Here is a 13,201-nt window from a genome sequence, read left to right on the forward strand (position 1 = left end):
TGCCAGATAATTTGGTAAAAGCAGCTTAGCAGGGTTTTAAAAAGTCTGGATAATTTCCTGAAAGAAAGGTTCATAAGCCACTATTAAGATGGCCTTGGGAAAATCTTCTGCACATTCTAGGATAAACAGCATAAAATCTGTTTTACTGTTCTGGGATCTTGCCAGGTACTTGTGAACTGGATTGGCTACTGTTGGAAACAGGATACTGGGCTTGATGGACCTTCAGTCTGTTCCAATATGGCAATGCTTATATTCTTAACAGCCAGAGGAGCTGAGCAGCCCAACAGGGTCTACATAATTAAAGCCTGAAACTCAGTAACTGCCCTCAGGAAACTGAAGAAATTTCTATTCCCATAACAAAACACAGGAAATGATTCACACTGACTGGAGCCGAATCAAAAAACTAAGGAGTGCTAGGGTTCTGACCCGTGGAGCACTGCTATACGGGAGACATACAGAGCTGCTCATGTGTTCGCCTATTTTTTTTTTTTTACCAAAGACATACGTGATTGGCAAAGACAGACTGCTGCATAGGAGACCGGGAGCTGAATTGCCCAACAAACACGCACAGTGAATCACTGCCAGCAAGCTAGCAGCTGCAAGACTAAGAAACTGCAGGTATCCAAGAGTGGGTAACTCTGAAAGGAGGGGCCCGCTAGAAGAAAATAAATCTCCATATGCTGTGAAACTAAGAGTACTGCTGCCCCCCCCCCCCCCCTGTTACCTCAACGCCAATGAGAAAGAAAACATGGAACCAAAAACCAGAGACATAAAATGGCGGAGAGAAAAAAAAAATGAAGCAGCATCCTCGGAGCAGCCAGCATTGCTCCCTCTAGGTGCGAATGGAACAGCCAACTGCCAAGAAAAAAAAGCAAGGGAGAAGACCTGGAACTAGCAGTCCAGGTGACAAAGGAAGGAAACTTACCTCAATTTTTTTTCCAGATAGAAACAGGGACACAAGATCCCTCAAAATATCACCCAGGTTCCAATACAGCTGTACCTCCATAGTCTGATAAAGACCAAATGAAGAAGGAAAGCAGGGCAGAGACCTGGCACCAACAGGTTTCACCCCAGCTCCAAGAATGCTCAGTATTTCAAAAGGAAGCCTCTTCCTTTTGGTAGGAGTTTCTGCTCAACCAAAGCTTAGGAATCTCCCCAGGTCAGGAGCTGACAGAGAAGCATCAGATGGGAGCTGTACATACCATCCACTAGAGACAGAATATACATTCTACAGCTGCTCAAGACTCTTAAAGGGCGAATCATAAGGAACTACTTTCTATTTTTGTCTCCATCCACTGGTGAGCGGGCACAACCACTCATTCATCTGGGCTGGTCTAGTAAGGAAGAAAAGGAATTTGTATTTAGTGGCTTTTGACCAATATATAGTTCTTGACTGTTCTTCATATCCTTGCAAGGACCACATGAATCCTAACAAATGAAATTCCTATCAGGAGGCCGAATGGTGGTCCATGGAAATTGAGCTGATGGCCTCAATCCTGTTTCAAATGAGCTGGTGTCCACCATCCTGTGACTGCCACTTCCTATCTGAAATGACAGTCTTACAACAGTTTGCAGACAGACTTTGGTGTGACAGACTGCAGGCTGAGAAAACAGACGGTGAGTGCCATCATCCGCACACCTCCTGCCATCATCATCGGGTGACTTACTGATCTAAAAGCTTAACTAGTTAATCCCCGCCCAGCACATCCCAGGATGCACTGGGCTGGGCGTCGCCATTTTGAGGCGGTGCCTGCATGAGGAGGGAGGGAGTGCTAGTCCCTCCTCCTGCTTTAAGGTATGAGGGGGTTTGGGGAGGCGGGCCCAGGCCCACTGCTACACCACCAGGCTAGCACTCAGGCGGGTGGGAAGTCAGGTCTGGCCCAGTAAGAGTCCCACTGGACCACCAGGTTTTTATGTATTTTCAGTGTGTGTGTGGGCGGGGGGGGGGGTGGGGTGAGGGGTCTGGGGATCTCACTTCAAACTGCTGAAAAAGAATTAAGCTAAATCTAAAACCCTTTAGGGTCCTTTTACTAAACTGTACTAGGCGCCAACGTGCACCCAACACTGCTAAAAATGGAGTACCATGGGACACGCTCAAGTGCCCTGCGGTAACTGAAATTTGTGCGTGTTAACTGTACACTAAAAAAATATTTTGGATTCTTTTTTGAGGGGGTGGAGAGTGGGCATTCCCGAACTAACTGGTCAGCAGAAATACCACATGAACCTTTACTGCCTACAAAGTGGGTGATGGTAACTGCTCACACAGTAATTTTTAGAAATAGTCAAGCACTCATGGCAACATTAGCATATGGCCATTAATACAAAAAAGTAGCTGGCCATTTTACAGCTGCAGTAAAAATGTCCTTAGTACACGGGAAAGACCCACATAAGGGTACACTAAGGCCATTTTTTTTTTTTTGCCACGGCTTAGTAAGGAACTTCTTTATTCTTTCATTTAAAATTAATAAATTTGCTGGATTGCATTTTATTAATACATATACCAAAATGGATACAGTGCCAGCCAGTGGCGTACCAAGGGGGAGGCGGTGGGGGCGGTCCGCCCCGGGTGCACGCCGCTGGGGGGGTGCCGTGTGCCGGTCAGCGTCATTCATTTCCATGCTTCCTCTGCACCGGAACAGGAAGGAACCTGTTCCGGGGCAGAGGGAGCATGGAAACGAATGACGCTGACCGGCGCACGGCACCCCCCCCCCAGCGGCGTGCACCTGGGGGGGAGGGGGTTCTTTCGTCGGGGTGGGGGGGGTCGCTGCAACCGGGGGGGGGGGCGCATCGGCGATCCGCCCCAGGTGTCAGCGCCCCTAGGAAAGCCACTGGTGCCAGCACCCTTACAGGTTAAGCAGGGAAATACACTGTCCTAGGTTTTTGTGTAATGGGACTGTTCGCTTAGTGTACTTAAAACAGATTTGCAATTAGCTGTGGAATAAGTGTGTCAAATACTATAAACAGTGACCTCACTCTACCACATGTGTTTTGTCTGAAAGGGTAATTGGAGCATAGTAAGTTATCTCACCACTGACCTAGACATGACACATATACGGAAAAATTTCAGTCATGAATCCTGGAGGTTGTCTTCATAAGTTTATAATTTGCTAGATTTTGCTTTCTAGGGTGAAGGAGATTTGAAACAGCAGCTAATGCAAGGAGTTAAGTGTAGATATCAGGAGTTAAGCGTAGATGTGCACCAAGTGTTTTAAGCACTGATTAAGAATACTGGTTATTGGCCTTTTAAAAAAAAAAAAAGATGTTTCTCCATGGGCTGGCAATGGGACAAAACTCTTTAATAAATGAAACTCACTACATTCAAAGTGTTGCTCAGTTCATCCTTTCCCAATGTGCCAATGGACCAATAAAAAAATTATTTAAAAAAAAAAAAAGCAGGGGTGGCAAATCACTTCTCGAAGGTATTCAATTTGCCAAACACCTTTTAATTGATTCACTCAGAGGTCTTTTTACTAAAAAAAAGCATTTTAAAATGGGCTTAGTGTGTTTTAAAAGCAGGACTTTCCTGGGTGCTAAGCCCATTTCTAACACAGCCCAAAAACAGGGCTTTTTGATTTTTTATTTTTGCAGGTCCCAAGCTAATTTTTCCATTAGCATGCGAGACCGGCGAAATATTAACACAGGAGCATTACCACATCCTATTTATGAGGCACTAAAGTGTTTTCGCATTAACCAGGCTAGCTGAATAACACTCCTGAAAAATTAACAAATAAAGTGGTCCTTTTAGTAAGGTGCACTAGTGGATTTAACACACCCTAATAATTAGAATGCGCTAAATGATAAGATGCCCATTATATTTCTACGGGTGCCTTATCATTTAATGCACACTAGTCGTTAGAACGTGCTAAATCTATTAGCGCACCTTAGTAAAAGGACCCAAAAATAAATAGCGCACACTGACAAATTACCACAAAACATTTTAATGCGTTTCGCTATAAGCCTTTCCCTCCTGTGTTTACTTAATGCAGTTTAGTAAAAGGGTCCCTTAGACTTTTTTATCAATCTGGTATGCCTCTGATCATCAATAAAGCTAACTTCAGTTATGACAAAAAGCAAACTGGAGGTGACAAAAGGATTTACATTGCTTGGTCATGAAAAAGTAAGAGTTACTGTAGGAAAATATGTGATAGCTACCCTGTGCCTACACTTTTAAATTTTATGTTCACTTTTCTTCTACAATTAGACGTAATGCCGAGTCTCACCCCAGCATCCCACTATCACTACTATTTAATACAGGTTTCTCAACCCAGTCCTTCAGATACACCCAGCCAGTCAGGTTTCTAGAATACCCACAATGAATGCATGTGATAAATTTGCATATTTATTGTGGATATCCTGAAAAAAACCCCAACTGGCTAGGTGTGTCCCAAGGACTGGGTTCAGCATCACTGATTTATAACTACTGTATAGCAGTGGTTCTTAAATCTGTCCTAGGGGACCACCAGCCAGCCACGTTTTCATGATATCCCTAATGAATATGCATGAGAGAGATTTCCATATAATGGAGATAACAGGCATGCAAATCTCTCTCATGCATATTCTGTGGATGTCCTGAAAACCCAAATGACTGGTGGTCTCCCAGAACAGACCACTGTTATATAGTATTGGCAATCTCTATCACAGTGCAAGCCACATCAGTCACCTAAAGCATAGAATGGGCTCTTAACATGTCTATGGACCAGTGGGCTACCAGCATGAATAGATGAAAATGGTCATCGCAAAAGAGGCTGCTGTAGACAAGAAAAACAGCCAGGATTGTTTACAAACTACCATTTTAGACAGTGAGACATACACAAACTCCCAATTTTATACTGTACCCACTTTTTTTTTTAATTACTATGCCTTACATTTAATGTATTTCTCTGAATCAAAACTGGTCCAGGGGTTAAGATCTGCTAATGGTGACCTGCTTCACATATCAGAGAAAACAAATATACTAATTAGATCAAGATATGGTTTATGATTTATAATTTATTTATTTGCTGCATTTGTATCCCACATTTTCCCACTTATTTGCAGGCTCAATGTGGCTTACATTATATAGCAATGGCATCATCATTAACAGAGTAAGAGGTTCAGCATATTGTTACAATTAATGTACAAGAATAACTTGATATACTGCCTTCCATGCAAATATCAACGCAGTTTACAATAAAAATTTCCAATACACAAAGAAAATATGTGGAACACCAGTATTTCTTTGACCAAGACAACACAAGGGAAGGAAGCCCTGACAAAAGGTGGGATCACAGTGTGCTGAAAAACAAAACCTGGGTATGCCATATTATAAAAATGTTTTCAATGCTGTTCTAAACTTAACATTTGCGGGCTCAATATGGAGATCCCTAAGTAATGAGTTCCAAAGAGATGGTTCTAGGAAACAGTATTCTGTGCAGTTCCTACCATATTTTAGAAGGGCATTCCAGATATTAGGCTAAAGAGAAAAACAAAAAATTCTGACACTTAGTAGAAACAGAACTGATTAAATGTGCTTCTGCACTATAAGCTTGCTGGTTGTTATATTTTCCTCTTGCCTGCTAATTTTAGAAGATGCAATTCGGATATTAAGATTACTTAATCCTGTGCAGAAGGAATGGATCCTCAGAAGCTTAGCCGAAATTGGGTGGCGGAGCAGGTGAGGGGAAAAGGGGTTGGTGGTTGGGAGGCGAGGATGGTGGAGGGCAGACTTGTACGGTCTGTGCCGGGGCCGGTGGTGGGAGGTGGGACTGGTGGTTGGGAGGCGGGAAGTACTGCTGCGCAGACTTGTACGGTCTGTGCCCTGAACAAGGCAGGTACAAATCAAGGTAAGGTTTACACATATGTTTGTCTTGTTGGGCAGACTGGATGGACCGTGCAGGTCTTTTTCTGCCGTCATCTACTATGTTACTAAGTTAGTTTTAGTTCTTATTCTGAAATTACTGGGAGTGGGTTCTGATTTTTCTTCGCAGAAGTGTTAAATTGTTTTTAATAAGATTGTTTGTAGATTTTGTGTGATTGTATTTTTTTTCTTTTGTTTTTCATTTTTTGGCTTATGTTTTGGATTTCGTTATTGATTACATAAAAATGATGTGACTTTTGCAGATTATATATCATTTGGAGTGTAGTTTAAATTTATAAATCACCTAACCAAACAAAGATAAAGCTGATACAATCAATGTCACCATCCTAAATGGCTCTCTTACCTGAAAGCTAACAATTTCCTTTGGGTTTTTGAAAAAGTCAGTGACAATACTAACAACTAAAAGATGGGAGACAGCTGTAATGAGGCTGACTACGATGGCATCACGCATCCCAAATGGCAGCATGGTGTAGACCATAAAGATTATGAACAGAAAGAATGGCACCTGAAAAGAAAAATTTAGTTTGTTAACATATTGCCAATACAAAGGATATTTAGCATTTTCTTACACTTTATCAGGCTGAATATGCCCAGGTCACATTGTAATTTCAAGTGGAAAAATGTTGTTGTTGTTAACTGGAAAACTGGTTCTTTGTGGGATGTGATTCCTCTTTTGAGCCAATCTGAAGGACTTCTTTGTGGTCTTGAATGCTTCAGGTACTATATGATCCTGGACAATTTCTGTGTTCAGCCAATACAAAGTTTCTCAGCCTACAAAAAAATCAAGAGCTGGGAAGGGAACCCAGATTTCAAATCCTTCTTCTGTTACTGACACTATCTCCCACTGCCTCAGGTAACCAACTAAGGGGTCTTTTTACCAAGCTGCGGGAGATAGGGCCCTGCACTAGCGGCAGGGGACATTTTTCCTGTGCACCAGAGCCCTTTTTACCGCAGCGGGTAAAAAAGCCCCAGACACTCATGGCCATGCGGTAAGAGAACTCTTACCCCATGGCCGTGCAGCGGGGAGCCCTTACCGCCACCCACTGAGGTTGCGATAAGTGCTCCCACTCTAACCTGGCAGTAACCGGGCAAAAAGCGGCGATGCCCGATTACCACCGGATTATTGCCGCACAAGCCATTTTCCGGGGTTTTCTTTTCCACAGAAATAGGGCGCGCTTAGGGCAAGACTACCACCAGCAGCCGGCAGCTCTTCCAGGCCGGCGGAAGACCCGGAAGAGCAAGTGTCCGTGTTGGGCTTACTGCCAACTCTGCAAAAGGGCCTCTTAAATTGTATGCTTCTTCGTGCCAGGGCATATTCTTCCACTGTACAGTGCTGTGTTTGACTGGTAGCTAGTCAGCCAGCATATTTGGCCAGATAAAATGTAGCCCGTTAAGTGAGATATTCAGTATTTAACTGGTTAAGGTGAACTGCATAAAGATAGGATTGCATAAAACTTGGTCCTATGTATGTGATTACCTTAGCAAGTTAAGGGATCCTTTTACTAAGGTGCGTCGAAAAATGGCCTGCGCTGTTGTAGGTGAGTGTATTGGACGTGTGTAGGTTAATTTTTCAGCATGCCTCCAAAAAAGGCCTTTTGTTTTGGCCAAAAATGGACGTGCGGCAAAATGAAAATTGTTGCGCGTCCATTTTGGGCCTGAGACCTTACCGCTAAGTGAATGGGTGGCGGTAAGGTCTCATGCGTTAACTGGGCGGTAATCGTCAGCGCAATGCCGATTACTACCCAGTTAGCGCTGCGCACTGGAAATTCTAGTGGATGCGCGTACAAAATGAAATTACCGCCCAGGTCACGCAGTAGCCAGGCGGTAGTTCTGAACTGGCATACGTTGGGCCTACGCGGCTTAGTAAAAGGGTCCCTAAGTGCTGATCGGCACTTAAGCAGCTAACTGCTGACTGTACCCATGGAACAACCACGACTTCAGCGTTAACCAGCCATTTTCAGTAGCACTATCAGGTTTAGTGCCGCTGAATATGCTCGGTTAGCCCCAGTAAAGCGATTTAAATGGCCATCAGCCTCTCTTGTCTGTTTAAATTGTTTTGAATGTTGACTCTGATAAGTTTTATCACCACCATTAATACTTCAGTAGCCTAAGGCCCTGAAAGGCTGCATTTGTTTCCCTGTTCTAGAACCACCCTAGGAAACATGAAGAGCCAGTATGCCCTACAACGTAAACGCATGTTCACAAATTAATTCTTTCAGTGCTATTATGGATCTTTCCTGGGGCATTATTTATATATTCAAATAAGGATAACTAATGTACGCCTGCAAATAAACACACACACAAGGAGGAATACATTAATATAATTAGAAACAGTACCTGTTCCCAAGCCAAAATAGGTCCTTTGTCAAAAATTAGCACATATCCTAGGATGAGGAAGCAGATCCAAACGACAGCAGCCAAGAACTTCAACCATTTCTGAGTGCAGAATTCAGTGTAAACCAGTATATGAAGGACACAAAATATTACCAGAACTGCAAATAATGTGATAATAAATGCAAGATGTTCATGTGGATCCTGTTCCAAGACAAAAAAAAAAAAAATCATTACCTTTCACATTTGCCTATCATAAAATCATAAAACTTATACTTATATGGAGGAGTGGCCTAGTGGTTAGGGTGGTGGACTTTGGTCCTGGGGAACTGAGGAACTGAGTTCAATTCCTACTTCAGGCACAGGCAGCTCCTTGTGACTCTGGGCAAGTCACTTAACCCTCCATTGCCTGCCGCATTGAGCCTGCCATGAGTGGGAAAGCGCGGGGTACAAATGTAACAAAAATAAAAAATAAAATACTATTAAGATGGGAGATGTTTCACAGAAATGTCTAGGTACAGTCAGGATGTCATGCTCACTGACCCAGATTCCTGCAAGAAGATGTTAAAGCAGTCTACCACGCTGACAGGCACTCCGGATGCCTTTGGGTACCTGGCTGCAGTACTAGTTTCAAATGAAATGGAAAAAGCGATGCATCACTTGATGCAGTGAGGAAAGCAGTTTGTGCTCCTACTTTGCTCCTGGATCCTCACTCTTTCCCACTATTTTCTTTATGGCTTCAACTGGTTGATATTACAAATTTTGCCTTCTCTTACTGCAAGAACATCATATGGACAGATTTGTTACTAAATCGGGTGAATCTATGGCTTCTACACAGAAAAAAGATAAAGAGAAGCCGTGCCTGAATGAACAAGATGGCAGCAGAGGCCTCACCAACTCTGCCCTTAATGGTGGAACACATCGCACAACTTATAGCTATGGTACAGGATCTAAATCTCCATTTAGCCAAGATATCGGTACAGATGGCATCTTTGGAAACGCTTTTGTTAGAAACTGCCCTCTATATTACAGCTCTGGAACAACATGTCTCCGACACTAAACAATCTGTGGCGTTACAGGGGACCTTTCTGCTGTTAAGACTCAGGCACTATATTGTGCTGCAAAACTAGACGACCTGGAAAATTGTTACCGGAGGAACAATCTACAATTTGTTGGCTTTTCTGAAAAAGTCCCTGATCATCAACTTACCCACATGTTGGAGACATGGCTCAGGGAAGAACTGGGCCTAATTTTGTATAGAACACATGCACCAGGTGGGCCACAAATAGACGGGTACAGTATGACCATGAGCGATTACTACAAAGCTGCTGAATTATGCACGTAAAACATATATTTTGCGCCATTGTACAGCAAGATAGATACTCTTTCATAAGACAAGTCATTCTATGAAAAGCTTTTCCAGATTACTTGTCAGATCTGTTGGAATGACAGCAAAACCTTTTTCCTCTTTGTCACCTTTTGGCTGAAAACCAGCAACACTTTATGCTTGTTAATCCTTTCACTCTAAAGTCCACAATAATGGTGTTTGGAAGAACTTTGACACTGTGGCTGCAGTGCAAGATTTTATGGCAACTCTGCCTCAGTCCACATTACTCGAGGCTTTTAGAGCCATTGGCTTATTAGACAGGATGATGCCCTATGAGTATTCTTGCAGTTATGAGTCTTCTTCACACACTCCTTTGCAATCTACTGTTACTATACTGTGGCAATACCGTTTTTTTTGGAAACTATTCAACTGGTTGACACAATTTTTGTTTATAAGGATTCTTTCAGTTGCAGTGGGGGGCCAAGGGCCTGACTGCATTAAACGTGATCTCGGTGCACTCTGCTCCTCGAGTCCGGAGAGCTCTTCCAATTTCTTTATGAAGGTGGGAGAGGGGGTGGGGTGGGGCTGGGGGGGCTGACATGGTACTACTGTATGTTGCTCTAAGGGGATATATAATCTGCTTAGCTGTTTCATTTATAGATACTGGTGGGGGGCTTCTGTTGTTGCCAATGCCCTGGGATTACTATGCTTCTTTTTGTATGTTCCTCTTTATTTCTGGATGCCTCCTTTAGAATTACTCTTTGTTACTGCAAGCATGCCTAGATTAATATCATGGAATGTGGCATGGTTTACTTCGCCAGTTAAATGCAGAAAAATTCTTAATGACCTTCACAGGCATCATGCTGTTACAGTGTCTCTTCAGGAAACCAGATTATCTGATAAAGAACTTAAAAAGTTATCTATGGCATTGGTGGGAGAGATCTGTTATTCTTCTTCAGGGCATAGAAGGCGAAGATGGTGATTTTGATCGGGAAGTCATTGGTCTGCAAGATGGTCCTTGTGGCCAAAGATCTAGAGCCTATCAAACTTTGTTCTTGGCTAGACTACATATTTATTACTGATACTTCTTTTCCTGTGGTTCAGTTTGCAGCCATTGGACCTGAGGAAAGTTTGGACCATTCTATGATTCGGGTTGATTTAGCCTTAGATGCTCATTTTCATCAACAGAGTCATTGAAGATTTCCCTCTTACTTCTTTACTAATGAGGACTTCTCTACATATTTAGTGCAGAAATGGGAGGACTTTTCTCAAAATAATCAACTGTTTTGGGAAACGGCCACAGTGGTCTTGCAGGGAGACTTGATAGCATATTTCAGAGCACGCAACAAAAATATTATGCAAGGTATAGTGGTCTTGAAGAAAGCGTTGCACAAGGGGAGAAGAATTTATGCCCATGCCTCCACAGCAAACAACTATGAAACTCTGCAGTCTACTCGCTCTGCCCTAAACTCCTGTTGACATGCAAAGGACATTAAAATAACCATTTATAGAAAGCATAAGTTTCATAAATTCGGAAGTAAACCAGGGAAGTTATTGGTTAAGGTGGTTAAACAGTGAGGTGGCCCACATTATGTTCATTCCCTACCAGCCCCTACAGGAGAAATCAAATCTAAAACGGCAGATGTGGCTAATATTTTTATGATCACTTTAGCAACCTTTACAGGTCTCTTGTGGAGTCCCTTCCCAATCAAGTAGCATTCTATTTACAGTGCTCGGGTTTACTCAGTCTTTCAGAACAAGCTATTGCCCATCTTGATGCCCCCTTGCAAGCTAAGGAATTGCAAAAAGCTATTAAGTCTTTAACAGAATAACAAGGCCCCTGACACACGAATAATTACACGGGGGAATTCTATAAGTTACTCCAATATCAGTTTTATGGGCCACTGTTGGCATATTAAAACACATTGGTGCAGCGGCGTTCTTTTTTCCCGCCATGCAAATACTGCTATTAGTCTTATTCTGAAACCTGGGAAGCAAAGTCCCTAGTTCTTATTGCCCAATTTCCATACTTAATGTAGATGTTAAATTACTATCCAAAATATTGGCAGAGTGGCTGGCCATCTATTTGCCTGAAGTTATCGCAGGGGATCAAGTGGGCTTTGTGAGGGAAAGGCATTCTGTCTTCAATGTGCACAAGATATTGTTAGCCATGTCTCACTGCAAAAAGTTTGAAGTGCCTTCTCTGCTCTTTAGTTTGGACGCGGATAAGGCCTTTGACAAGGTGAACTGGGATTACTAGTTTTTTTAACCTTACATCTTGTGGGGTTTTCTGGATGGTTCCTGGAAGTGATTAAGGCCTTTTATTGTTGTTGTTGTTGTTGTTGTTGTTGTTGTTCTACTGCTTCTCTTGTCAATGGGGTGTGTACGAACTCTTTTCCCATACAGGTGGGTATCCAATAGGGGTGTCCCTTGTACCCTTTGTTATTTTTATTATCCTTAGAATTCTTGTTATGTGTCATCAGAAATTCAGATGAAGTAAAGGGCATGGAACTGCAGAACACATAACTCAAGGTATTGGCATTTGCAGATGATTTACTTGTATTATCAAATCCATGGGAGTCTCTGTCACTCCCTTCTACAACTATTTGAGAACTATGGCCGTTTCTCCGGGTTCATTCTAAATTATCAAAAGTCAATAGCATTACCTGTTCTTCCAGAAGTACATTTTGGTTTGACTGGTCCCTTTCCTTTTACCCGGGCTACGACTCATAATAAATACTTGGGTATTAATATCTCAGAAGATCTGAGTAAACCCTCACACAGTCAATGTACTGTCCTTGCTCAGGGATTTTAATTGTAAAGTACAACTCTGGCAGACATTACCATCATCGCTCATGGGGAACATACATTTATAACATGATGCTAATCCCTAAATTTGTATATTTGTTCCAGATGCTTCCTCTATACTTCAGGGTAAAAGATGAAAAACATTTGTTGAGATTGCTCCAGAGATTCCTGTGGAACAGTAAATGGCCTCATCTGCCTGTGTCTCATAGGTTAAATCCTAGTGATTAGGGGGGGATTGGGAGTGTTGAATCTTCACTATCTTTGCATTGTAAGTTTATGCACCACATCAATGACTGGTTTGGGGCAAAGAGGACTTTTCAGTGACTTCTTTGAATCGCATCAACTTTCCCATTAAAGGATTACTTATTGCTACAACACCTACGAAGGGTGTGGAGATGGGTTTGCGCTTCTCATAAGCTTTCTTCGACAACCACACCATACTTGCCTATCGGAAATAATCCAGATTTTCCACCAGGCTGTGATAGCCACATCTTCCTAAACTAGGAGGCCAAGGGTGTATGTTATCTCTACCAATTGCTCAATGAAGAGGGTGGCTTAAAGACTTATGGAACTTCAGAATGAGTTATCTTTACCAGAGACTGATATCTTTGTATACCTTCAGCTAGAACACTATGTTCACAGTCTTCATACACCTCACTTAACTGATGAAGTACATGAAACATATTACTGCTTACACTACTTTTGGCTCTCAACAGCATGTCCCACTTCATTTTCATCATGTGGCCCTGCGTGAGCTGACAAATGAAGTCAATAATGGAAAAAAAATGCTTTGAAATGGACTGAGGAATTATACATGGACATAACATATCAGATTTGGGAGTGCTTGCTTGGTGGTAGAAAACTCACAGATAATGTTA

General features: G+C 42.4%; 1 protein-coding gene across 4 annotated transcripts in view; it reads right to left on the bottom strand.

Moving 5' to 3' along the window:
- Window positions 1-13,201, bottom strand: part of ADCY7 (adenylate cyclase 7) — a 257,435-nt gene that overhangs the window by 103,286 nt on the left and 140,948 nt on the right. For all 4 annotated transcript variants that reach the window (XM_030204352.1, XM_030204350.1, XM_030204353.1 and 1 more), the window contains 2 exons: window positions 8,195-8,392; window positions 6,201-6,362 (listed from right to left, as the gene is read on the bottom strand). In XM_030204352.1, coding sequence (XP_030060212.1) covers window positions 6,201-6,362; window positions 8,195-8,392 — 360 coding nt within the window. The remainder of the gene's footprint in view (window positions 1-6,200; window positions 6,363-8,194; window positions 8,393-13,201) is intronic.

This window comes from Microcaecilia unicolor, chromosome 5 (genome assembly GCF_901765095.1).
Source record: "Microcaecilia unicolor chromosome 5, aMicUni1.1, whole genome shotgun sequence".
Taxonomy (NCBI): domain Eukaryota; kingdom Metazoa; phylum Chordata; class Amphibia; order Gymnophiona; family Siphonopidae; genus Microcaecilia; species Microcaecilia unicolor.